Raw genomic sequence first — 27,826 nt, 5'->3', positions numbered from 1 at the left:
ACATAGAGCCTCCAGTCCCTTTAGAGGTCCAGCAGGGCTAAGGGAATTGCATGACCTCAGACAGGGATCTTGCTAGAAATCCAATCTCCCTGCCCTGTCGGTGGGAGTTGCACTAGAGAAACATGGCAGCTGGGCTCAGAGGCATCCCTGGTGCCCTTCTCCAGTACCTGCTATGATAGAGCCTCCCTAGTCACTCCAGGAAGAATCTAGAAGTTGCTAACCAAAACTTTTATTGGGAGGGAAAAATACCAGGAGGCTGTCTTCTGGAGGTTCTTGGGCCTCAGACCTTAGGAAGTAGGGCCCCCAGGCCCCTGATCTGTTAGGAAAGGACTAGAACAAAGTTCCATGGCCAGGCCACTCTTTGCTTCTCAGATGCCATGCTGAGTTGCAAGTCCTGTGCCCATGTTTCTAGGTTGAGGCCTGGCCTGTGGACTCACAGTCAAGGTCTGCAGGCCCCACAGCTTGGTCTTCAGAGGTGGCCCCATGGGGCAAGTCTGTATACTTGAGGGCAGAGCCTCGGGACAGATGTGCTGGGTAGCGCTGGCGGTTGAGGTCCATCTTGGAGAGCACCGCTTGGGGCAGATCCACACGGCATCGGGCTGCTAGCGCTACCAGGTAGATGAGGACGTCACTAAGCTCCTCTTGAAGGGCTGCCCGTTCCTTGGGGGGCCAGGCTTGGGGGCCAGGCTCTTCATCGGGCTTCCACTGACTGGGGGCAGAACACACAGGTAGGCACAAACACAGATGCTAGCTATAGACCATGGGCTCCGCCTCTCTCAGGAGCACCCCAGTCCTTGCAGCAATGCACTCCTATCTCTTAGGAAGTTCCTTCAAGGACAACTCAACCCACCTGGGCCCTCAGCAGAGTCGGGGTGGGGAAGAGACCCCAGCAGATGATTCATACAGACCTCTGTGTCCCAACATGCGCCGAGGACTGGCCAAGAGAACCTTTCACTTGTTAAGTCCCAATTCTACTTCTCTCCAGCCCTAGCCACTGCGACTCCAGATTAATCCCCAGACCTAGACCACTGGGAAAGCTTGTTAACTCACTTCTACTCTTTCCCAGTACCATCTTTTAAAACCACAAATTATGTTTTGTCCTTCTGCTGCTAAAATTCCCCCAACTGGGGGCGCCTGGGTGGCTCAGCCGTTAAGTGTCTGCCTTCGGCTCAGGTCATGATCCCAGGGTCCTGGGATCAAGCCCCGCATCCGGCTCCCTGCTTGGCGGGAAGCCTGCTTCTCCCTCTCCCACTCCCCTTGCTGGTGTTCCCTCTCTCGCTGTCTCTGTCAAGTAAATAAATAAAATCTTCAAAAAAAAAAAAAAAAATCCCCCAACTGTACTTGGAATAATATCCAGACTCCCGACCATGCCCTTCAGGTTCTGCATGAGCTGTCTGTCTCCTGCCCCTTCCGGAGTCATCGTCCACCCCACTTCCCCTCTCTCCACGCCTAAAGCCACTCTGGCTTGTTCTGTCTGGCAAACAGGCCAAACTATCACAGGGCCTTTACACTTAACTGCTCCCTCTGCTTTAAATGCTCTTCTCTCTGCTCCCCCCAGATCCTTCCCATGGCTGCTCTCTCCTCTTCTTCGGGTCTCAGCATAGACGTCCCCTCCTCAGAAAAGCCTTCTCCTTCTGTTACTTTCTTTCTCATCACCTTGTGTTATTTTCCTCACAGAACTTATTGCAATTCCTGATCTTTTAAAATTAGCTTAGGGGCGCCTGGGTGGCTCAGTCAATTAAACGTCGACTCTGATTTCTGCTCGCGTCATGATCTCAGGGTTGGGAGATCGAGCCCCACATCAAACTCTGTATTGGGCGTGGAGCCTGCTTCAGATTCTCTCTCCTTCTGCCCCTTCCCCTGCTCGCTCTCTCTAATAAATAAATCTTAAAAAAAAAATTGGTTTATTTATTGTTAGTCTCCTTGCACTGTGAAGGCAAGAACCATGTTTTTTGGGGTTTTTTTCCCAAAGCTTTTATTTTTAAGTCATCTCTACACCCAGCGTGGGGCTTGAACTCACAACCCTGGGATCAAGAGTTGCACGCTCTACCGACTGGGCCAGCGAGGCGCCCCGGGAACCATGTCTATGTTGTTCAGGGCTTCCTTCTAGAAGCCCTAGACACAGCTGACGCTCATATACGTGTAATGAGTGAATGGCTTGCCCTCACCCATATCTCTGTGCTCTCATTTCTCCATCCCCACAGTGACTGCCCTGGTTTAGGCCTGCCTTACCACCTCTTGCCTGGTCTTCAGCCTCCTCACAGGTCTCCCCTGCCCCAAGTCTCTTGGTGACCCAATCCCCCCTGCAGAAAGGCCTTCTGTCCAAACTCCATCACTTCCTAACTCCAGCTCTGTCACTCTGGGTTCCTATTGCCACCCCTCTCTTCCACAGCCCCATCACTCACTGTGTAGGTCACTACTGCCTGTGGGGCACCAGACACATGGGACAGGCCAGACGACAACACAGATACAAAATCCTTGCTCTCCCTTGAAAAGCTCACCCTGACGGAGTCTCAGAATCTCCCCGAATTTAACTTGCCCTTTCCCACTTCACTACCTTCACAAATGATTCTCAAGTCTGGAATGCCGCTGGGGGATCTTCTAAAGAACACCCTCCTGTCCACCCCAGAGGCTGCCACCATCCCTTATGACCTGGACCTGCCCTGCTGTTTTCACACCTTTCTTTTTCCCAGAAGACTGGATGCCCCAAGAGGGCAGGGACAGGAAAGCCATCTCTATCCCCAGGTACAGCAGGATATTTAATGATCAGATAAATGTTCCCCGCTCCCATAACACACAGACTATTCCAAGAAGACTTCATCTACTCACAAGAGCTCTGCCAGCTCCCCCACTTCCCCCACCAAGGCCAGTAGGAGGTTCCTAGGCTGGTGGAATTGGCCCCAGTCTCGTTCAGCAGCAAACTCAGCATGGAGGCGGCGGCTGGAAGAGAAGAAAGGGGTGGAAGTCCTGGTCCCAGGGTTAGAGAACCCAAGAGAAGACGCGGAGCCCAGGCGGGCATCTCGGTGATATGCAATGGGGGCATAAATATCAGGGGTTCTGCAAGGAATTCCTTGGATGGCCTTAAGCAAATCATTTCTTCTCTCTGGGACTTGGACTCCTGGTCTACAAAGTGGGTGCGCCCTACACAGACCCTCAACTCTATCGAAAACTAACAAAACCCTCTTTTCCATTATTCCACCTCCTACTGCTGCTTCTGCAGTTTCCTCCACCTGGAATATTCCTCTCTCTGCATATCGAAATCCTACCGATTTTACAAAGTGCAGCTCCAGGGACACTTCCCCTAAGAAGCCCTCCTTGATTTCCTCCAGCAAAAATAATATCACCCACCTCTCAGCACCGCATTTGCCCCCGTCCTGCCACTCACTCCCGGAGGGCAGAGGCCGGGCAGAAGCAGCATCTTAAGTAGCAGCCCAATTTCCCCAGGGCTGGTTCTAATATTACTCACCGGGCGTCACCATTTCCCCTGCCTCTGGTGTGCATCACTAAGCCCATTTTGCAGACAAGGAGGTTAGATGACTCGCCCGAGATCAGCCAGTCGAGCTGGGACCCCAGCATAGCTGCTAGCCTTCTTCCAGACCACGTGGAGGGACCCTCCCCAATAGGAGAGAGTAAGGGGGCGACCTCCCCAGGTTGGGCAGGGACGGCTTACATGTCCTCGAGCGTGGGCTCCGGGCTGAAGCTGAAGGGACTGGCAGCAGCAGTGCCGTCTCCCCCCATGTCCCCACGCGCGTCCCCATTCGCCCGAGACATGCCGCCCACCAAGCAGCAGTCGGGACGCGCTGAACAACACCGCGCGAAGCTCGGAACCCGCCTCCAGGGCCCCTGACCAATCACAGGCGTTCACGACTGCTTCCCGGGGCGGAGCCGCAGGAAAGACCAATTACTTCTGTGGACTTTACTGCAGCCCGCCCTTTACCCCCCGGCCTTGGATTCTTCGGTCTGGGCCGAGCATCTTAAAGGTATAGAGGCCAGATTCGACCGCGAAGACACAATGGACGGAGGGCGAAGAGGGCGCAGGCGCGTCGCCTCGTTTGTGGGCGCCAGATGGCGCCAAAGAGAAATGACGAAGCAGGGAAGGGGGTGGGATGCTCCCTGGAAAACCCCAGAAATGGAGGCTTTAAGCAAGAAAGGGAAATTTATTACAAGGATACAAGAATGTCTCCAGGATATAGAAACTAGGGTAACCGTTCTAAGCATCTTACATATTTAATCCTCACACCAACCCTAGGAGGTAGGTAATATCATCGTCATCCCCATTTTACAGGTAAGGAAACGGAGAGATCGAGTAGTTTAACTCAACAGCTAATAAGGTGGTAGCCAGGTTTCAATTCTAGGCAATTTGGTTTCGGAGTCTGTTTTATTAACCCCTACACTATATTGCCTCAAACGATGATAAGTACCTTGGGAAAAAAAATATTTAAACACTTTGAAAAGTGGGGGCAACGTTAGCTTGCATGGTCCAGAGAAGAAGGGGTAAGCCCTTTGGTTGCCATCACAACCGCCTTTTCCCCTCCTGCATTCTTGCACGACCGTGATTTTATTCTGGTGTTCGTCCTCGATCGGTTTACTGGTGAGCCTATGGCCTAGTTCTTGACAATGCGAAGTTAGGAAGTCTGTTGGAGACTTCCGGGAAGGGTTCTCAGTTGTTTGTTTTTCTCAGTTCTTTTGTTTAAAAAGCACAGGATGTTTCTACCTTTAGATGTTAGTATGTGAAGGAATCTTTATGTGGAGGGCTAGCCCACAAACTGGGATTGGCAGATGGGAAGATAGAAAGGACCTGGATCCTTGATAACATTGTTGGGACACTTATTTTCCAGAAAGGTCCTAATTTAAGACTCTGGTTATATAAGAAAATAAATCCCTTTATTGGTTAAACCACTTTTAGTTGGGTTTTCTGTTACTTGTCTCTGAGAAAGTGACATTTAATCTGAGCAAAAATCAAAGGGAATAGAGCTCTAGGTAGAAGGAGCACCAGTGCTTGAAGCAGGAAAGCCTTGGCATGTTCTAAAGACGAAAAGAATTCCAGTGTGGCTGGAATATAGCGAGCAAAGGGGAGAGTGGTTGGACAAGAGGCAAGATCAGATTGATCAACTGTGGATTTTATTTTCTATTTTATTTTATTTTGGATTTTAAGTACTATGGAAACCCTTTGGAGGGCTTTGGCAGGGGAGTTATATGATCATATTTTGTATTTATGAGCCCTCTGGCTGCTGTGTTAAGAATGAATTAGAGGAAGGTAAGGGTAGAAGCAGGGAGATGAGTTACGGCCGTTGTCCAAGCAAAGGATGATGCTGACTCTGGGCCAGGTTGATGGTGAGTGAAGATGGAGAGAAGTGGATGTATTGGGGAGATATTTCTGGAGGTAAGCTATAGGCTTTGCTGATTTTGAATTAGAGGTATGGGAGAAAGGATAGAATCAAGTATGGCTTACAGGTTTTGAGTGTTGAGCAACATGGTGGATGGTGGTGACTCATCAGGGGATGAGGATTGAACACACATCGTATCAGGAGTTTGGTTTAGAACAAAGCTAACTGAAGCTACATATCAATTTGGCAGGTGGATTTATGAGACTACGGTTTAGAGAAGAGATCGGGGCTAGAGATTCACATTTGGTAATCTCAGTCATTAGACAGTACTTAAAGCCACGGACTTGGAGAAGAATGACTAGTACAAGAATCTAGATAGACAAGACTAAGATTTGGGGTACTCCAATATTTAGCAGTTGAGCAGAAGAGAAGAGGCAGGGGAGATAACAGGAAAATCGAGAATGTGGTGTTATAGAGGCTAAGAGAGGAAAGTGTTCCAAAATGAGTGGACGTCTGATTTGGGTACTACTGAGCTGCAGGGTAAGAAGAGAAGAGAGCACAGAAATTGCTGCTGGATAAGGCAGCATGGAAGTTGGATACGGGAGTTGGGAGAAAAGAGGGAGTCCCGGGTAGCTCCTGGGTTTCTGGCTTGAGTAAATGGATAGATAATTTTGTCATTGGCTGAAATGAGGACACAGAAGCCCCAGGAGTTGGGGTGGAAGGGAAGATAATGAATTCAGTTCGGGGCCTGTTGAGTCTAAGATGGTTCTAGAACATCTAGATGATGTCCAGTAGGCAGGTGGACATCCAGGTCTGAAGTTCAGAACATTGATCTGCCTACAGATCTGGGAACTGAAAGTACTTTCCATAGCACCTACCCTGATGTTTGCTTAGTTTCTCCAGACAAGAATCCAGTCTTTTACTGGAATGTAAAATACAGCTTTCTTAGGAGTCCTCTGCATCTCAGATTTTTGAGGAGTCAGGGACCAGGACTTCTAGAGCTCACAGGTCAGATGGTCCTTGGTGATTGACAGGAAGGAGGAGACACTCTTTGTAGGTCTGCCTCTGCCCTCCTCCTAGGAGCTTCTGACCGAGCTTGCAAGGCTTTTGCCAAGCATCCCAGTTCCTTGCTCCATGGCATTGTCCTTGGAAGACCAAGCAAACCCAGCTCCAGCACAGCACAGAGTTGGAGGGGTGGCGAAGGCCCTCGGGGTGGGGGGGGGGGGGGGGGAAAGACCTGCTGGACCCTTCATCCAGACTCTTTCTGTACCCTCACCCCCACATCCATTCGCTTTTCTCCATTCTCCTCAGACACATCTTAGCAACCCAACCTCCCTGCTTTAGTCAGGGCCTCAATGTGCTTGGTCTTGGCTTTTGGTTCACATTCGTGATTAGCCTTTATGGGCCTATCCCTTTAGGGACTGGGTGCCCTAGTCTTTTGGACCAAAGGTGTTTTCCCAGTGTAAGCTAATAAATGTTTAATGACAAGATGGGCAGGCTGGGACAAGCAAACATGAGCGTGCACGCACAGCCCTTCTGCTACGCAAGAGTTTGGCTGCCGTCGCCACTGGAGCCAACCATGTGCAACTGGCCCCAGCACGGCTTTTGGAAAACCCTGGAGTGGAGGAGGTGGTGGTGATTGGAGCACAAAGTAGCAGAGACCCATGAGCTGGGTGGGTGGTGTTGGGGTAGGGGAACCTGGGCTGCTAAGGTCCTAGAGGCAATAGAGTATGATGACAAACGAAGAGTCAGGTGGTTAGGAACCCAAGCACCAATGCCCTTGGGAAGATTGTTTCTTTTCTCTGAGCCACGATTTCCCTCTCTATGTAATGGGGCTCTGGCCTAGGCGGCTTCCAGGGACCCTCCCTGTGTGTGCTGGCAGGGCCGGGACAGTGTGCATTTTGCTCGTATCACAGTGCTGTTCTTATTGGAGGCAGAGCCATTGACCTTGTTGGTTTTGAACTGGGGGATGGCGGAAATGATGCTGTTCTAATTAAAAGTGTTTGTTCTTACTAAGTTTTTCAGGGGGAGTCATGACAGAGGCTTTGAGAAATCTCTAGACTAGCCCATTCAGGCCAGGGAGTCCCCAACACCTTTGGAAACTCTTCCTAGGGCGCCTGGCTGGCTCAGTCAGTAGAACATGTGACTCCTGATCTCAGGGTCATGAGTTCAAGCCCCACACTGGGTGTAGAGCTTACTTTTAAAAAAGAGAGAGAGAGAGAAAGAAGTCCTTCCCCAATCTATGTATCCAGCCTTATTCCCCTACACCCATGCTGAAATCCAGCCAGATGATCCCCACTCTCCTCCTCCCTAATTTTGCTCATATCTGGAATGCCCATTCCCCCTTCTCTGCATATCCAAACCCAAATTCTACTCATTCTGCAGAGCCCTGCTTCAAAGCCACCTCCTCTGGGAAGCCTTCCTAAACTTCCTCCAAAAAGGAAGTAATGTGACCTTCTGTAGCACTTAATCCACTCTAGTCCATATGGCACTTACCATTCTTCGTCTTGATTTTGGGGTGATGGGTGTCCCTGTCCTTGATGTCCTTTTGGATTGAGTCTCCTGGAGAACAGAAGCAGTGTCAGGCTTTTGTCTCCCCAGGGCCTAGCACTTGAATAGATTTAATAAATACTAATTTATAGGAGCATGTCTCATGGGATCCCCTCCATGACTCCCCTGCGGTAGGTGGGTATGACTGTGCCTATTTTACAGATGAAGAAACTGAGGCCCAGAGGCTTATCTGAGATCACCCAGAAAGGTGAATGCTGAAGCTCACCAGCAGCCCCCAGTGCTCCTCAGCAAGTGGAAGAAATCTCCCTACCCCCACAAGGGAGTAAAAGAGGCAGCTCAGTATTTTTCATATGTGCTGAGGTCACCTTGCGACTCCCTTTTCTTCTGTCCTTCTGTCTTATCCCTTCATCTTCTTTCTCTTCCTCTGTCTTCAACTTCCTCTCCTTTTCCTTTTCTTTCTCTTTTCTTCCGTCGCCTTCCTTACCTCTGTATCTGTGATTCTGTTCTGATTTCTACCCGAGGCCCTGCCCTTCCACCACCTGCTTGCTGCCTCTGTTTCGCTGCCCAGCTCCTCCCCAAGGAAAAATGGTTGCCTATCTTGCTCTCAACCCCCAACCCGTTCTAGGTTACCTAAGAGGACACAGGCCAGGGACGCATCCCATCATTTCCCTCCCCCTTTGTACCGCCCGCTCCAACCAGTGAGAGAGCTGTGTATGTGAATAAACAGAACCAAGGCCTGAATTTCTTCTCCAAACCCTTGTCGTAAGAGATTGGTGATACCAGCCTCCACCACTAGGAGACGCCAAGAGCAAGGAAAGTGTGGACATTGAGGGTGCTAGGGTCCCCGGTGTGTACCCTACTCACTCACTCATTTATTCAGTATATTCTGAGCACTAACTATGGACCCGACAGTGTTCTAGGTCCTGGGGATACGGACCATCCCCTGCCATTTTGGAGCTTACATACTAGCAGAAAGGGACACTTACAAAGTAAACGAACACATTCTCCAGATAATTACAGATTAGGGTTAGAGCTATGAAGCCAATAAATGATGTGACGAGTTGGAGATTCCGTAGGCGCTGGCTGATGTCAGAGAAGGCTTTGACAAGGTTTAATTTGGGCTGAGACAGGGTTGAGGGTGAGCCTGCCAGGTAGAGAGCCTGGAGGCGAGGCTCCAGATAGAGGGAACTACAAGTACGAAGGATCTTGGTTTGTTTGCAGCACCACAGGAAGGCTAAAGGGCTCGAGTTCAGCGAGAGAGGGAGGGCGAGTGGCATGAAATGAGGTCGGAGATAGCTAAGCAGGGGTTGTACGGAAAATGATTTAAAAGCTTTGAGTAGGAGTAAAGCTGGTTGAATTTTTAAAATCGATTCATTGTTATAGTTAGATAGTATGTACATTACAACTATGTAAATACTCATTGCTGAATACTGTATGATTACATTGCATTTGTCACACAAGGTTTTATTTTTTGTGGGAGTTGATAACTGCCTCATTTTTTTTATTTGCTAGTTTTCGATATAATTATCACTAATTCTCTTTACACCTTCCATTAACCTTCCAATGTAATTTTTCACAAAATCAAATGTATCAGTACTCAAAAACAGGTCCATTTTCCTTTTCCTGGGAGCCTTCAGGCTCCTCTTCCCGAGTGATGTGCCTGTTCCAGGCTGCTGGCTTTCTAGGCCCGCTGTACAACTGTTACCTTGAAACCTCCCTTCACCTTCTCCTGTGCTGGCTTGGGTTCCCGAACCCCATGCTTTTCTCTTTCCCAGTTTGCCCCCCTATTTTCCTAGAGCACATCTTCCAGTAGTTTCTTGAGAAAGAGTGCATGGGATGAATCCACTTTGATACTTTGCATGTCGAAAAATATCTTTATTCTCCTTGTTTGTAAAATGTGGCTAGGTATAGAATTATACAGAGAAAATCATATACCCTCAGGATTTGAAGGCGTTACTTCATTGTCTTTTAGCTTCCAATTCTCTGTTGAGAAGTCTGATACCATTCTTATTGCCAGACCTTTCTACACGCTCTTGCCCTCCCTCAGAAGGTTTGGGGAGAGCATAATGATTTAGAAGCATGGACTCTGGGGCATCTGGCCGGCTCAGTCAGGGGAGCATGCAACTCTTGATCTTGCCATTGTAAATTTGAGCCCCACATGGGGTATAGAGATTACTTAAAAATAAAATCCTAAAAAAAAAAAAAAAAAATGGACTCTGGACTCACACTGCCTAGCAGTTGGCCTGCGCAACTTTCGACAAATTTCTTAATCTCTTTGCACCTCAGCTTCCTCATTTGCAAAATGGGGTTGTTGGCAGTTCAAGTGAATTAATATCTATGCAACACTTTATCGCTGGTATTTTAAAATTTAATAAAATTAGTGTAGGTCGTTTTTCATTTGCTATGCTGGGAAGTCAAGAGATGTGTGATATTTACAACTTTTTAAATTTTAGAAAACTTTCTTGTATCATTTCATGTATGTTTTTTCTTCCATTTACTTTATCACCTCTTTTTGGAATTCCTCCTAGGTGTGAAACCTCTGGGCTTACCTCTCGTTTCCATACTTTTTTTTCCCTATTGTGCATCTTGTTACTGTTCTACTTTCTGATAAACTTCTTCAACTTTATCTTCTAAGTATTCTACTGAATTTTAAAAACCTTAGGTATATTTTATATTCTAAATGCTTTGTTCTATTATTATCTTTTTATGAACACTTTATCTTCTTAACCGCTTTTTCTTTCCTTCTGCTCCGTTTTCTCTTTACTGAGTTTTTTGTTTTCTTTGACTTCTTTTCACATTAGAGGCTTACCTCAAATGTCTGGTGATCCTTGACTGCTTATATTTAAGAATGAGGCATTGAAAAGAATGTGCTTGAGTGAAACTTTTCAACTGGCAGGCTTCCTGGTACAGGGATTTTCACTGGGGGCTCCCTAAATGTTTACAGGTCTTTTTTCTGGGCGTATTCTTTTTCTCCAGAGGAGCAAAGGTGGTATAAGCTTCCTGGACAGTGTTTTTAATAGTTAAGGTGAGGAAGGGGGCTGGGGCAGTCTCGTTTTTCAGCCTTTATTCTCGTTTTTGGTCAGGCCCCCCGTCCTTTACTGTGGTGTCCCCAGCTTTGCAGTAGTTTTAAAAATTTTCCAGACCGTAAACCTCCCTTTACCTACAGAGGTGAGAGGCAGTCATCTGGCTATGTGACATGGGGGAGAGGTTTGTGAACCTCAAAGATCTAATTGTAATTACCCTGTACAGAAGCTTTCAAACAGTGTCTGTTTTTATCCCCACCCTTGACCCCTTAGTACCTCCAGAGCACACCTCCTTGCTTCCTGTTAGTATTCCCCAATTCTAAAGGCATTTACTTGGGCTTCCTCTATTCTGCTAAGTCAGTTACCCTTCTTCCACCTACTTTAAATCTTCCAAGTGTTAACCCCTTTCTTTTGCTATTTCCTCTCCCACCTGCTTGTCCTTGGGTTTATGCTTGTTTTGAGTCCTTTGCTATCAACACAGAGGGAGGGTGCAAACCTAAATCTAGGTGTTAAATCCTCTGGTCCAGAATCAGGGAAAACATTCTCACACTCTACCTGCCAGACTCTAAAATGTATCAACTGATTCATTTTATAAGACTGTAAAAGATTCAGAATTCCAAGAATCCAAACATTAGCCAGAAGAATTTTTCCACAAAGTCCTTTTTATTTATTTCACTAGAAATTACTCTTTATTGATTAAATCTCCAGGAATTTTCAGCACAAGATCGAACATCTTAATGACCACCAAGGTTTGGGCTCTGGGGTTTGTTCTGCCTCTCCCAGTCCTTAAAGGGGTTTAGAGGGAGAGACGTCATTAACAGAGACCAAATCAGATGGTTGCAGGTCCTCCTTTCCCAGTCATTGGACAAGCTGCTCAATTCTTGTCCAGAGCAGGAAAGAGCCAGTACTTCAGAAAAATCTAATAAAGAATTTGACAATGCAATGTAAGATCTCTCTGAACAATTTAGATTTATCAACAGTATTGGTCCAAACTTATTTGCTTCTTATCTAAATCATTTTGCAATTTACCTTTTTTTTTATGTGTAATTCTTATTAAATAACCTCACTCCCTGTGCAGACATGAATCAACCCAGTGCCAAGAAAAAATCCCTCAAACCAGAATAGCCTCATCTTGCTCTTGGAAAGAAGTAACAGAGGTTTTTCTGCTCCTCCTCCACATACTAGATGAACAAACCTGCCCCTAAAGTCCAAAATGTTACTTCTGGCCTTGGAATGTGCAGCCTGTGAGGGGCTGATTCAAATCACCTTGAAAGGGCCACTGGAACTACTATGCAGGCAGCCTTCTTTGGAAATTTCTTCTTAAAATAAAGTTCTGAGAATCGTTCATGATTGTGTACAAAGGCTCTAAGGTCCAAACAACTTCTGCTATTCCATCTCACGAACTAGGCTCAGAGGAGGCATTGGAACTGTCAGGAGCGAGAGCAGGAGCAGTGGCCCCACGAGGTAGGACCTCAATAACTCGAGGCTTGTCAATGATCCGGGCTGTCCGGTTTCCCTTTTCCACAATACCGACGATCCATGCTTGGTGACCCTCTCCATACTTGGAAGATTTTATTTCAGAACAAAAGCGAGCTGCTTGTTCTCTTGGCAGACAAATCAGTAACCCCCCAGAAGTTTCCGCTGAGGTTCCTTGAAGGAGCCCAAAGCGCCCACTGGCCTTGCTGATGGCAGCCATCTTGGCAATAATTGGCAGATTATGAATCACAAAGGACACCTCATTTCTTTGTTGTTTCGCAAGGTTCTGAGAGTGTCCTAGAATGCCAAAGCCTGTGATATCTGTGGCTGCGTGTGCGTTAAACGTGTGCATTAATCCAGCAGCAGTCCTGTTTAGGGTAGCCATATTGAACATGGCTTCCTGATAAGCCAGCTCTACCTCTTCTCTGGAGACCACCATATTTATTTTATTCCATCTCTCAGGATTATCCAGCCATTGGTGGGCATTGACAGCAACTTGGGTTCCTAAGGGTTTGGTTAACACGAGCACATCGCCAACAACTGCACTGTCAGGCATGATGAATTCATTTGGCTGACATACCACAGTGGCAACCCCACCGACGATAATCCAAGGGTTTACCACCGTCTGTCCACCAGTCACTGCAGTCCCTCCTTCCTCAGCAGCATCGCGAAAGCCTTTGATCATGAGTGGTGTTATCTTTTCTCGTTCCTCCTCGGTCATACTCTGGCTGACGCTGAGTAACATCAACATGTTGTCACATTCAGTAATGCCCATGGCGTAGAGGTCACTCAGCACGTTGGCACACGCTATGCGCCCCATCATGTAGGGATCTTCCACCAAGGGGTAAAAGAAATCCGTGGTCTGCACCAGTGACAGGCCCCCGTGTCTCAGGGGTATGACGCAGGAGTCCATCCCAATGCCCAGGGCTGGAAAGGTGGGGTTGGGTTCGGCCCCGGCCGGCAGGCCGCCTTCCTGGGCCGCCTCTTCATGGCCTCCGACCAGGCCCAGGCCCAGGCCCAACGGGGGCCGCACGTCTGGCCGCGTCAGTCCCGCCAGGAGTTTGAGCAGCGTCTCCTGCGGGACCTTGCAGCCTCAGCCCTTCATGCCGGAGAAGCCCGTCAGCCGCCAGCTCGGGCTGAGGCCCAGCGCCTGGGGCTCGAAGGGCCGGTAGCTCGAGAAGCCCCGGCCCAGAGACAAGCCCGCGGAGCCCGAGCCTTCCGCCGCCGCCACCACCTCTCCGCCGGCGCCCGTCACCGCGGCTTCCGCCATCGCGCCCGCCGGGCAGGGAGGGAAAAGAGGAGAGGCGAGCTCCCTTCTCTTCTCTACTCCAGTGACTACGGACTCACAGTCAGATATTACCGTAGAGATTCTCCCCGGCACGACTCGCGCCACCGGACTCACGCCGCCGCACCGCGCGCTCCTGGCCTTCCTGAGGGAGGAGCCGCCGGTCTCCTATACTTATAGTCCCAGTGATTGACAGCCGTGCCATCCAATGACGACCTCGCTACCGAGAGGCGGGCTTCCTTTCGTCTAAAAGATAAATTACAAATCAACCAGCAGCTTGCGAAATTGGTCCCGGCGAGATGACCGGCGAGTGTTGTGGTTCGCTCCCCTAGTTGTGATTTAAACGATCTCTTGGGAGTGGCTGGCGGAACTTTGCTCCCCTAGAGGCAGTTTACCAAGGGCAGCATTTTCGAAGATGAGGAAGATCGGTCACTGGGCAGATTTCATGCAGGTCAGAATTGTCCGAGGGTCATTTGACAGCGCTCGTGACCAATCCAGGATAGGAAAATAGCCCAGGGAAAAAATTCGGAAAGAATGATGAGAAATTAGATATTAAGTTACTACCATTAAGCTAGCAAATCCTCGCATCCAAATCATGAAATGTTAAAATGGGCTTCAAAGAATTTTAAGACTCAGGGGGGGCCTACCTGCCTCAGTCGGAAGAGTATGCGACTCTTGATCTCCGGTCGTAAGTTCCAGCCTCACATTGGGGGTAGAGATTACATTTAAAGAATAAGATCTTAAAGTCTTTTAAGACTCTTAAATCCACCACTAACTGTGTGAGTCACTTTTCCTCTCCCAGCATCAGTTGACTCATCTGGACAAAAAAGTGGCTTATCTTGTTCTGTTCTAAAGTTTCTATATATCTTTAAGTGAGTATATATGAGAATCTGTGATGTATCCATTAAGAGCAATTTGCCAATATCTATTAAGCATATAACTGCACATAATATCTTTGACTCAGCAGTTCCAATTCTCGGACTTTATCCTACAGATGTACTCACAAGCTGTGAGTGGGAAATGATAGAGTTGTTTTATTTTTTAATTTTTTTTCTGTGCTGTTTGTAATATCGACCTACTGGAAACAACTTTAATGTTTATGAACTGTGATTAAAATAAATCGTGGAATAAATAAAATCTTTTTAAAAAATAAACTAAATCATGGTACGTTTATATAATAGACTACCCAAGCAACTCTAAAACAATGAGAAAACGTTGATGTAATTATATTGATAATAGTTACAATCCTAAGAGGCACAGTTCTAAATGCTTTAGTATATTAACTACTTAGCCCTTACAATAACCTTTGAATTAGGATTCTTTCCACATTTTACAGATAAGGAATATAAAGCACAGAGAGATAAAATGACCCACTCAAGGTCATAGCCAGTTTAGAAAGGAGCTGGATATGAATCCAAGCATTCTGTTCCAAAGAGCACCAGGCGATATTGCCTATGATGTTTGTTAAGAGAAACAAGCAAACTTCAGAGCAGTATTTATATAATACTATTATTTGTTGTAAAGGGGGGAAATATATGCAATGGCGATATTTCTGGGAGGAGAATCACCAGAAACCGGTGAATTGATTGCCTCTGGGGAGGGAATGAAGTGGTTGGGATGGGAGATTCTTCATTGTATTGTCTTTTTGTTCTTTTAACATTTGGAACTTAAATTTTTTTAAAAAATATTTGAGTGTATTACATACTTTAAAAAAAGAAGAACAACCTGCCTATGGGACTGTAAATTGGTGTAACCATTTTGTAAAGGAGTTTGGCCTTAACTGATTGAATCAAGCATGTGCAAACCCATGCATTCCACCCATAGGTGGAACTCCCCAGCAATTCTACCCATAAAACATGCCCTAGCCTGGGTGGCTCAGTCGTTAAACGTCTGCCTTCGGCTCAAGTCATCATCCCAGAGTTCTGGGATCGAGCCTTGCATCGGGAAGCCTGCTTCTCCCTCTCCCACTCCCCTTGCTTGTGTTCCCTCTCTCGCTGCCTCTCTCTCTAATAAATAAATAAAATCTTAAAAATAAATAAATAAAACATGCCCTGGAGAAACTCTTGCAAAGGTGCCCCAGGAAACACATGCAAGAATGTAGGAGCTCTGGAGACTGATTACACAGCGATGTGAAGGTACTTAACACTACTGAACTATCCACCTAAAAAAAGGTAAGATGGTAAATTTCATGTTACCACAATCAAAAATTTTACCACAATTAAAAATATAAAAACATAGGAGTACCTATAGCTCTTACAGCAAGTCATTACATTTGGTGTTTATTATTCTGCAATAAGTATTAAGTATTAAGGAGTAAATTAGAAGAAACTCGAACGTTAAAATTAGACTGAGCTGCAGTCTTGGCTCTCCTAATGACCTTGGGCAAATTATCTAGCCTCTAGGAACCCCAGTCTCACTCCCTAAAAAGTAGTCCTTTCACCTGAAGGTAATGATAGACACCAGATGGAGTTTTTTCTGAGAATTAAATTTTAAAATGTGTGTGAAGCTCCTAACACAGGTCCTGGCTGATGGTAAGCTTCACATAAATGATAGAACCTAGCATTCTACACTACTGTTAACGTGGATGTAGGGGCTGGAATTTAAATTCACAACACTTAGAACATCTTGGAATTTTTAAAAATAAAAACAAGTCCAGGGCGCCTGGGTGGCACAGCGGTTGGGCGTCTGCCTTTGGCTCAGGGCGTGGTCCCGGCGTTATGGGATCGAGCCCCACATCAGGCTCCTCCGCTATGAGCCTGCTTCTTCCTCTCCCACTCCCCCTGCTGTGTTCCCTCTCTCGCTGGCTGTCTCTCTCTCTGTCAAATAAATAAATAAAATCTTTAAAAAAATAAAAAATAAAAAAAATAAAAACAAGTCCATTTGTCTTCGTAAAGAAAAGGCAGACTGTAATGCCAGAACCCTGGAAACAACCCATGGGTCTGTTAACAGGGAATGCATAAATGAATCGTGGTATAACTACACAATGGAATATTGTGTCTCTGTGAAAGTGAATGATAGGTCTAGGCATCATCAGTACGGGTAATCTCAAAAACAAAATGTTAGGAGCAAGAGGCCAGTTACAGAAGAATACATCAGCTATTTATATAGAGTTCAACACCAGGCAAAACAATAATATATTGATAAGATATGCAAAACAAAAAAAAAAGTTTTTAAAAGTAAGAGAGTGGATGATGAACAAAATTTAGCGTAGGGATCACTTCTGGGGAAGAGGGCCTAGGGCACCCGTACGTTAAGTTCTGTTCCTTGGGCTGGGCTGTAGAGACATGATGTTCTTTAAACCGTACACATCTATTTTCCCACTCTCTTTTTGTAAGCTGTGTGTCAACATTAAAAAAAGAAAAGAAAAGAAAATGTGCTATATTTCAGAATTTAAAATTAATACTAAAGGATTAAAAATAAATCCCCGAATGAAAAATACTAAAGGAAAAACGAGATAATGAAAAAGCAAGAGATGTGGAAGCAAAAGACCTCTGGATTTTGTCTGACCTTGGGATTCACGGTCCGCGAACTGTCTGCCCTTGAAGAAGTGATACGCCTCTGTACACCTTAGTTTCCACTTCGGTGAAATGAGGGCCATCATCTCTGCTTAGGATCTGGTATAAGGATCGTATGAAAATCTCAACTGTGAAAGTTCCTTTGCAAAATGTCCAGTGTGCTGTACTTGTGAACGATCTTCCTGTCACTAAGGCAAACATGAAAACGCCCTAGCACGTCTGTAGTCAGCTCACCTGGGTTAAAAAGTGACAAGATCAGGTGCCCCTGTTTATAAGCTCTCTTTGTTCTTTGGACTTTCTCCTCTCAGCTTTTAGGACAGTTTGTAGTTTTTTTTTTTTTTTTAAGATTTTATTTATTTATTTTACAGAGAGAGAGAGTGAAGGAAAGTACAAGCAGGGGGAGGTGCAGGGGGAGAGGGAGAAGCAGACTCCCTGCTGAGCAGGGAGCCCCATGCCATGTGGGGCTCGATCCCAGGACCCCAAGATCATGACCCGAGCTGAAGGCAGATGCTTAACTGACTGAGCCACCCAGGCATTCCCCCCTCCTTTTTTTTTTAAGATTTTATTTATCGGGAAGTCTGAGTGGCTGTGTTCTCTCTCTGACAAATAAGTAAATAAAATTTTCATTTTGTCAGATTTTCATTCATTTGTCAGCTCTCCCTGCTCTGTGGGGAGCCTGCTTCTCCCTCTCCCTCTGCCTGCCACTCTCCCTTCTTGTGCTCTCTCTCTGTCAAATAAATAAAATCTTTTAAAAAATAAAGATTTTATTTACTTGAGAGAGAGTGAGAGAGAGCACAAGTAGAGGGGAGGGGCAGAAGGAGAGAGAGAGAAGCAGACTCCCCGCTGAGCAGAGAGCCCCAAAGCTGGGCTCGATCCCAGGACCCTGCGATCATGACCTAAGGCAGCTGCTTAACCAATTGGGCCACCCAGGCGCCCCTGTAATTCTTTATTCATGTGATTAGGCCACGAATGTCTGCCCCCTTCGTCTGTAAGCTGCACAGGGCAGGGGCTACCCTGTTGCGTCCACCCTGGCTCCCCTGGCATTGTACATGGCAATGACATGTGATGAATGAATACGTCATTTTATGCAACTGGGTTTGCTAGGCCAGGCATGGTGCTGAGCGTTTTCACTTACTCATCTCCTCACTGAAGCTCATAGCAGCCCCAGGGAATTGGCATTATTAGCTCCATTTTAGAGATGAGGAAACTGAGGTCCCTAATAGGTCAGGAGTCCTGCACAGGGTCACCTAGGGAGAATACAAACCCAGCTCTGTTTGACCTGAAGGCTGGGGCTCTATCCCTCATCTTGCCCCTCCTCTTGAGAGTACTAACAACTCCCATCATGCCCCTCGAGGAAGCAGGACCGTTTGGAGGGAAGGGCTCATCCCTACAGCTCCCTGCTGCTTCTATTTGGAAGCAATGTTCATTCAGGCCAAGAAAGTCGTGAATTTGCCTTGGTCGGGGACCAACCCACCCGGCTCCGAACAAGTTCATGTGCCTTTGTGAAGGTGATCCACACGGGTCCTTCGAGGGGGATCCTTGTGACTGTAGCATTTGAAAGCATCCCTTTCATCTCATTCTTGTTTTTCACCGAGAGATCCATTGAACCGTATCTATAGCCTGGGTTAAAGCTATGGGTCAAAGATTGCAAGAGTAAAAACCTGGAGGTGGGGCTGGGAAAGCAGGCAAAGGAGAGAGAGGTTTTATTTATTTATTTATTTATTTATTTATTTAGATTTTATTTATTTATTTGACAGAGAGAGAGACAGCCAGCGAGAGAGGGAACACAGCAGGGGGAGTGGGAGAGGAAGAAGCAGGCTCATAGCGGAGGAGCCTGATGTGGGGCTCGATCCCAGGACTCTGGGATCACACCCTGAGCCCAAGGCAGATGCTTAGCGACTGAGCCACCCAGGCGCCCCAAGAGAGAGGTTTTAAAGAACAAAAAGGTCTGAATACCAGCCCATCGTTTGGTTTTCACATACAACAGAAGCACTGGGGCTAGTGCTATAGTATTTTTTTCTCATTATGATAATTTCCAGTTATAACACTACACTTCAAGATTCAGTACACTCAATTTTTCATTTTTTCAAGATTTTAGTTTTAAGTCATCTCCACACCCAGTGTGGGGCTCAAACCCACAACCCTGAGATCAAAAGTTACACGCTCCAGCCAGCCGGGCACCCCAGACTCAGCACACTTTATTTTTATTTTTTGAAGTTTATTTATTTAAGCAAACTCTACATCCCTAATGTGGAGCTTAAACTCACGACCCCAAGATCAAGAGCTGTATGCTTTACTGACAGCCAGCCAGGCGGCCCAGGTTCGGCACACTTTAAAGAATTTTTAAATTGTGGTAAACTATACACTCAGTGGTATATTTCTAGTATACCGAAAATACTTCCCTAGGTTTAGTAGACTTTTTTTTTTTTTTTGGTTTAGTACACTTTTTAAAAAATATTTTATTTTATTTTTATTTTTAAATTTTTAAAAAGATTTTATTTATTTATTCGACAGAGAGAGAGAGACAGCCAATGAGAGAGGGAACACAAGCAGGCGGAGTGGAAGAGGAAGAAGCAGGCTCATAGCGGAGGAGCCTGATGTGGGGCTCGATCCCAGAACGCCGGGATCACGCCCTGAGCCGAAGGCAGACGCTCAACCGCTGTGCCACCCAGGCGCCCCTATTTTTAAATTTTTTAAAGATTTTATTTTTAAGTAGTCTCTACACCCAAGGTGGGGCTCGAACTTAAAACCCTGAAATCAAGAGTAGCACGCTCCGTTGCCTGAGCCAGAAAACTTATTACAAGATCATTACGTGTCATTGGAGAAAAATCACAAAATGCAGCTTAGCAAAAAGGAAGAAAGTTAAAATAACTCGAAATCCCTCCTCCCAGAGAGAAGTACTAGCAACAGCCGAGCAGTGAATTTTAGACATTTTCCTCCAAGGTGTAAGGAGAGCCACTACCTCATACTGGACTCCAGGGGGCGCCCTGTCACTCCCTCCAGGCGAAGAGGAGCTGTGTGCTCTGTGTATTTGCACGTACTTTCTAACTTTTTAAAACAAAAACTAGATCATTCCAAGTATTTCTAGTAAGAAATAACATAATGGATGAAAATAATCTGGCATGTAATAGATGCTCAACACTCCTGCTGGGTTCATTCATAAATATTTATTGAAAACTTTTTTCCCCAAAGATTTTATTTATTTATTTATTTATTTATTTATTTATTTATTTATTTATTTATTTATTTTTTTATTTGAGAGAGAGCACAAGCAGGGAGGGGCAGAGGAGGAGGGAAAAAGAATCTGAAGCCGACTGCACTGAGTGCAGAGCCAGAGGAGGGGATCGATCCCATAACCCTGAGATCATGACCTGAGCGGAAACCAAGAGTTGGATGCTTAACCAACTGAGCCACCCAGGTGCCCCCTATTCATTGAAAACTTTTGTGCACTAGATACTGAAGCTATAACAACGAATGCCAGGCAAAAATCTCTGTCCTCATGGAGCTGACATGCTAATGGAAAGAGATAGCAATAGGTAAGATCAATCATTTGTTAGTTAGAGTTAGATATTGAAGAGGGAAAAATGAAGTCTGAAGAGAAGGAGGGTAGGAAGTCTGGTATGTGGATGTGCTTTGTGTAATTGTCGCCAGGGAAGGCCTCACTGAGAAGGTGACTTTGAAGTACAGGCCTGAGTCAAGAGAAGAATAGCATGCATTTCCCAGATATCCGGGAAAGAGTGTTTCAGGTGGAGAATGGCAAGTGCAAAGGCCCTGAGGCAGGAGTGTACCTGGGGCGTTCTAGGTGCAACACGGCTGCCAGGATGACTGGTGCACATTAAGTGGAGAGAGCTGAAGGAAATGAGGTCAGATAGCTGCGTCACAAGGTTGGTGGAGAGGGCACAGGACACAGGGCCTTCAAGGTCAGTGTAGGACTGACGTAATCTGACTTTGCTATAGCTTTTACTCTGCATTCAAACCCTAAAGGTCAAAACATTCCCCATTGGTCCGAGCCCCCACCACCCTGGTCCAACATCCAGGTCAGTGTCCCCATCCCTGGCCCCTGAACCCAAGCCTGACCCAGGCCAGGCACAGCCTCAGTTCCCAGTCCCCACCTCCCCTGGGTTTGCCCCGTGGGGCTTCCAGCAATGGGCTCTAACCTTGGGAAACTTGAGAACTGACACCCATGTTCACAGCCCCTCACACTGTTAACCATCTTCCATCACCTTCTGGGGCAGGAAGTTTCATCTTTGCATCTGGGGTAAATGTGAGAAGCCATACTGAGTTACCTCTTACCATAAGAATCTGAGAGACATAGGACAGAAAGAGACTCAGTGATGGCAGAACTCAGAGAATGGAAGTTTGGAGATGGAGATAAAGAGCAAGGAGGTGATTGGGAATGTGCTGAGGGAGGGATTCATGGGATAACTTGCCAGAACAGCATTCCTGGCAGAAAAGCACCCATGGCAAAGGCCCCAAGACAAGCAAGCCTCATGTGTTGGATGGAGGCCAGTGTGGCTGGTGACAAGTGAGCGAGGGAGAGAGAAGGAGGAGGTGATGCCAGAGAGGCAATGAAGGGCCGGATGTGCAGGGCCCCTAGACTAGGGGATGGCCTTTGTTTTTGGCTCTGGGTAAGACAGGAGCCACGGGACGGTTTAGACCAGAAGAGTGACATGGTCACTCCGGTTGAGGTGAGGGTGGACAGAGTTGGCAAAGTGGATACACAGAGACAGTGAGGAGGCTCCTACAAAAACCCAGGGGAGAGACGATGATGACTTGGTTACATCGGAGATAATGACAGGTGCTCATATCCTGGATATTTTTTGAAAGCAGAACCAACAGGTCTCCTGATAGATTAGATGCAAGATCTGATAGGTTGGGGCGCCTGGGTGTCTTAGTCGGTTAAGCATCTGCCTTTAGCTCAGGTCATGATCCCGGGGTCCTGGGATCAAACCCCACATCGGGCTCCCTGCTCAGTGGGAAGCCTGCTTCTCCCTCTCCTCTGCCCCTCTCCCCTGCTTGTGCGCGCACTCTCTCTCTCTCGCATGCACTCTCTCTCTTTCTCTCAGATACATAAGTAAAATCTTTTAAAAAAAATATCTGATGGGCCATGTGAAGGAATTTTGGACTTTTTGTCCTAAGAGAAAGAGGAAGTCACAGGACTGGTTTTAAGCAGGGAGGTGGCATGGCTGTATTTGTGATTTTGAAAGATCACTCTGGCTGCTAGATCAAGAACAGACAGGAGGGGAATGATGCGGCAGAGGATGGTGGTGACTTGCACTAGGGTATAGTAGGGTATGGCATGAACAGAGCATAGCATAGTTCTTTCTGCCTCAGGGCCTTTGCACTGGCCACTCTTGCCCAACAACCCTTCATGCCCAACAAACACTCTTATCTTCAAGACTTCGGGAGGTCCCTCGCCTGTGATCCCATAACCCTGTGATTTCCTAGTTTTAGCAATTATCATGCTAGATTTTCTCTAACATCTGTGAGCTCCTCACAGCTGGAACCATGCCTCACTGGATTCCAGGAGCCCAAGGCCCAGCATGGGCTCTGGAGCAGTGAAGGCCTTAGAGAACATTTGTTGAATGAATAAATGGAAAGAATGTGAATGAGGTGAGAGGTTGACATCCTGTTATTTGGGGTTCATCAAAGCACTGCAAATCCTTTATTATTATTATTTTCTGATTATTAAAGTAATGTGCTCTTTATAAGAAAAAACTACATATATATAATGAAAGATCTCTAAAACCTCATCCTTTATACTCTAGAAATAATTCAAGACATCTCTAGAATCTAGAAATACCTACATAGAGTCCAGTAAATACCCTCCCCCCCCCATTTTTTTAAGCTTATTTAAGTAATCTCTTCACCCAATGTGGGGCTTGAACTCACAACCCAGAGATTAAGAGTCATGTGCTCTTCCAACTGAGCCAACCAGGCAGCTCTCTTTCCCCACCAATTTTTTTTCATGTATACACCAAAAAATGAAGTGTTTAAGATGTAACACACAGTAGTGGGGTGCCTGGGTGGCTCAGTCGGTTAAGCGTCTGCCTTTGGCTCAGGTCATGATCTCAGGGTCCGAGCCCCCCATCGGGCTCTCTGCTCAGTGGGGAGTCTGCTTTCCCTCTCCCTCTGTGCTCTCTCTCTCTCTCAAATAAATAAAATCTTAATAAAAAAAGATGTAACACGCACTAATAATTTGCTTTTCTTCTCCTTACATATAATGACAATCTTTCTACGCTAGCACAGGTAAATCTACCATATTTTGTAAAAGGCTGGATAGTATTTCATAAAATGGACTTATTTCACTGGTATAACCAACTTCCTATTATTGTTAATCAATTTATTTTCTCCTTTTTTAATTGAAGTATTTCCTTGAATGTCCTCATTGTATTTATTTCAAGGCACCAGATTTTAGGAGGATTGTTGAAACGGGTGTTCCTCCTGGGGTGGTCAGAGGACTTGAGACTTTGTCTTATGAATATTCAATATATTCATATATATTGAATATTCAATATAATTGAGGATGTTCAGCCTGGAAGAGAGACCCGTAGGCCTTGTCTACATTTCTGAAGGGGCTTCCAGATGGGAAAGAGAACAGATTTGTCCCAGGCACTTCAGCTGGGCAGAACCAGGTCTAAAGCATGGAAGTCACTAGCATGTAATACAAGACAGCAGGTTCCTACAAGCAGAGCTTCAGGAGACGGAGTGGATCTCCTTGGGAAGTCATGAGCGTCCTGTCTCTGGAGGTGTGGAAGGAGAACCTGGTTGAAGATTTAAGAGGAAGTAATATTTAAGGGACTTTTGTGCAGTAGGCCAAAGTTGAATTAGGTGATATCTGAGAGTCCTTTCAAATCGAAATTTTGTCACTACACTTAAAAAAAAGATATTTATTTATTTATTTATTTACTTACTTACTTGAGAGATTGAGAGAGAGAGGAGGGAGGGAGGGGCAGAGGGAGCAGGAGAGAGAGAGATTCCCAAGCACACTCCCTGCTGAGCGTGGAGCCTGACACAGGGCTCGATCTCATGACAGCAAGATCATGACTTCAAGATCATGACCCGAGCTGAAACCAAGAGTCAGACGCTTAACCAACTGGGCCACCCAGGCACCCTGTTACGACACTTCTAACCGAAGGTATCATAAAGGATGCCCAAAGAAGTTGGCGCGATGCCTCAGGGCTGGGAAGGTTTTGATGAGGCAAAGGGGATAGGTTGGTGAGAGATTAAGGGGGAAAAGGAGGGCACGAAGCTAAAGAAAGTTATGGCGTAATATGGAGCTTTACCCCAGGTAATTAAGAACTTCAGAGGTGGAGGGTAAGGTGGCCAGATGCTGGTTTGTGTTTAGGACCCTGTTTCCTTGGCAATAGCCGATTACTGTAGGTTGAACATTTCAACCCAGCTGGGCCAGATTTTCTTTCCTAAGAGTGTGGACATTCAGAGTATATGGAAAGTTGGGCTGAGGTCGGCACCGAAGGGCAACCTTCTTCAAGCTTTGTGGAAGGGGTGGAGAAGGGTGCCCTCTTCCAGCCACCTGGAAGACCTGATTGTATTTGGGTTCTTCTAAGGGCTTTGTGATATCCTTCAGACAGATGTATTTGTCTGCTTTCCATCAGCTCAGATGGGTTCCTCTGACTTGCCACGACATGACATTTGGCCAAGACCCTCTAAATCAAGAGAGAGTCACCCAAGGCTTTGAAGGGAGTCGTCCACAGCTTCTGAAGGAGCTTCAGGAACATTCAGCTGGAGGACCAGTGGCAGAAGGGGTTGAGAAGAGTCTGATAGGTGGTGAGACCAGGGAGGAGGCCTTCCTCATCACTCAGATAATCAACAAAGCCACTGCTTCCCCCAAACACTCCACCTCATTGAACAGTGCAAACACGTCATGCAATGACAAGTCTTCTGGGTTCTATTTGACTTGTTTTCTAAATGGACTCAAGCTACCTAGTCAGAAGACAGGAAAGGTTTTCCTTTTTCCCACAGAAGTGGAGCGATGGCAGGGAGTTCACTTTCCTTGGTGTTAACAAATAAGATAGGCTGGGGTTACCTATATCCCCACTGTTGGCCAGATGTGAGTTTTGGTCATTTGGGGAGTACAAGAACAACTGGGGTGTCTGGAGAACTAATGGGGTGACCCAGTAGAAGACCTATTCAAGAGGGAGCGTAGGCGTGCCCTGAGGGTGGGGGGGCTCAGACTAGAATGAGCTTGACCCAGGAGTGAAATTTTGGTTGTCAGAGGGGGATAGTGGTCCTTCCTGTACATATAGCTCTTACGCGGGTCAGTCTGGCTCAGCTCCCTGAACATCAATCAGTGAGAGAGAGAGAAAGATTGGGACAGAGACAGAGACAGACTGAGACAGAGAGACAGAGAGACAGAGAGTCATAAGTAAAAGTTGAAAGAGTTGTTTTACCAGCTTGTACACACTGGAGCCCAAGCAGGTGGAGCTTGGGGTAACTCCAAGCGGACAGCGAGGCTCTTCCTGACTCCAGTACAGCTTTGTTGTTTTCGGGGCTTGGGGTGAATAGCCAAGAATTGTTATATCTACGGTTTTGGTTATAGAACAGCCAAGATGGGAAGCCTGGAGCGGCTCGCATACAAGGGAGTGGAGCCCAAGTGAAATATGTCTGAAGACTTGCTGAGATAGCAGAGAATTTGCAGGAAGCTGGAGATCTTGTCCTAGCAGGTGGGGGTAATAAGCCAACAACATGGGAGAATTACCATTTGAACTCACAGACTGGTGAGCCCTGCAGAAGCCCGAGCTGTGTAGGGAGGAGGGAACCGAGGTCCAGAGAGGTGAAGGAGGGTATTAGCACGACATAGCAAGACAGTACTGCTTGGAACTGGTTCCCAGGCTTCTGGCCCTGAACGATATGCTCTTTTGGACACAATCGACCATATGCCGAGAGGCTGGAAGTGGAGCCCCTGGAGTGAGGTCACCCAGTGACAACAGGGCCCGTGGACTGCATGCGAATACTCAAGAATGCCATCTGTAGAAAATCCCTGCCTGTGCTGCATTCAGCTCAGCCCTCCCTCAGAAAATCCCAGGTAGAGTTTCTAGAACGTTAGAATGCCCTGGTGCACCTAGCCATGAGATCATAAGGGCCTTGGAATAGGGTGGTGGCTTCTGAGCCCTCCCCCAACTCCACGCCCCTCTGGGCCTCAATGACCTGCCCTCCCAGCCTCCTTTCCCAGGCAGTTTCTCGCTCTAAACCTCCTGGCAGGTGGGAAGAAGGGGAAAGAGCACTGTGGTGAGCCAGATATTTCTGTTAGAACCATCCTGACCAAAGTGGCCTATGTTACTGTAGCCAGGAGGAAGTGGTGTGTGGGGAGCCCAGGCTAGGAGGGAGCAGCTGATGGCAACCAGCAGCCTTTGCACCAGCAAATCTTTGGTGTGAATCTGAAAAGAGAACTTTGCCCTGGTTTGTCCTGGGTTTGTAGGCAGTTGGGCCTGGTGGACTGGGGGTGGGGGGTGGGGAGGCCCCAGCTTGCTTTTCCTGCCGCCCTCTCCAGCAGCCAGGGGCTCAAACATGCCCGGAGGCTCCCTGCTGCCACACCCTTGCTTATTCAACATTTTATTCAAGGAAGCAGCACAAGAGAAAGTGTTCAGCATGGCCAGACTGTGGACTGGAACTAGGGAAGCCATCGGGAACGGAGGTAGCCCTCCAAGCTGTCACCACGCCTTGTGCGTAGACCTCACAATTATCTCTCATGACATCTATTTCTCTCTGTGTCTGCATCATTCTCCCCTCACTTGTGAACTGGCTGGTCCCCTCTGTGTCCCCCAGTTTCTGTTTGAAGGGATCCAACTGATTGCTAACCCGCCACCAGCTTATTATTTAATTTTACATATTAAATTAAATATATAATTTAATTTGGGCCTCCACTGTCAACTCTCCCAACCTCTCTTTCTTGGATAATACAGCTTTTTGCTCCTAAGAGTCTAGACCCTGGGAAGCAAAAGCCTCTTCATTATCCTTAGGGGCAAGAGGAGCCCCACGCATTCACTCATCAGTAAATATTTTCTGACTACACATTTGCCTACTATGCTCCAGGCTGTTTTAGGTACTGGAGATATAGCAGTGGATAGCAACAACAAATAATAATGCTGTCCCGGGGGAGTTTATATTGTAATAGTGAAGATGGACAATAAACCAGAGGGATAAGTAAATTAGATAGCATAAGCGGAAGTCTACAAGTGTTAAGGAGCAAAGTTCAAAGGAGATGATCCAAGAAGGAGCTGTGAGGCTTTTTTGGGAAAGCCAAGCAAGAGAACAGCAAGTGCAAAGGCCCTGAGGCAGAGGTGTGATGGAATGAGCGAAGAGCCGGACGGCAGTATAGTTGAAAAGGAGTGAGCAAGAAGGGGACTGGGTTTCAGAGAGAGTGAAATATCTGATAGGTTAAGGCTTTCTAGGCTACAAGGAGAACTCTGGCTTGTATTTTGAGTGAAATGGAGAACCACTGGAGGGTTTTGAGCAAGAAAGTAACATGATCTGATCTCTATTATCAAAGGATCTCTCTGGCTGTTGTGTGGAGAACAGACTATAGCAGGGGCAAGGTTGGAAGCAGGGAGACCAGTGAGGGGACAGCCACAAAGTCAAGGGATGAGGTAATGGTGGCTCAGACCAGGTAATGAGCAGTGATCAAGATGAGAAATGGCTGGACACAAAGTCTTGTTCACTCTCTCGAGT

General features: G+C 46.7%; 2 protein-coding genes across 2 annotated transcripts; both read right to left on the bottom strand.

The window, feature by feature from the left end:
• Positions 1 to 213: 213 nt before the first annotated feature.
• DCTPP1 (dCTP pyrophosphatase 1) lies at positions 214 to 3,844 on the bottom strand. The gene is made up of 3 exons (XM_008685300.2): positions 3,671 to 3,844; positions 2,830 to 2,940; positions 214 to 709 (listed from the first exon to the last, which is right to left on the bottom strand). The coding sequence occupies exons 1-3, from the start codon at positions 3,769 to 3,771 to the stop codon at positions 409 to 411; spliced, it is 513 nt and encodes a 170-aa protein (XP_008683522.1). The 5' UTR covers positions 3,772 to 3,844; the 3' UTR covers positions 214 to 408.
• Positions 3,845 to 11,503: 7,659 nt separating this feature from the next.
• SEPHS2 (selenophosphate synthetase 2) lies at positions 11,504 to 13,785 on the bottom strand. Its single transcript, XM_008685302.2, has one exon. The coding sequence runs from the start codon at positions 13,605 to 13,607 to the stop codon at positions 12,258 to 12,260; it is 1,350 nt and encodes a 449-aa protein (XP_008683524.2). The 5' UTR covers positions 13,608 to 13,785; the 3' UTR covers positions 11,504 to 12,257.
• Between the last annotated feature and the right edge of the window lie 14,041 nt (positions 13,786 to 27,826).

Source organism: Ursus maritimus, unplaced genomic scaffold (genome assembly GCF_017311325.1).
Source record: "Ursus maritimus isolate PB19 unplaced genomic scaffold, ASM1731132v1 scaffold_2, whole genome shotgun sequence".
Classification (NCBI taxonomy): domain Eukaryota; kingdom Metazoa; phylum Chordata; class Mammalia; order Carnivora; family Ursidae; genus Ursus; species Ursus maritimus.
The sequence above is the reverse complement of the archived record's forward strand: the minus strand, read 5'-3'. Positions and strand labels throughout refer to the sequence as shown.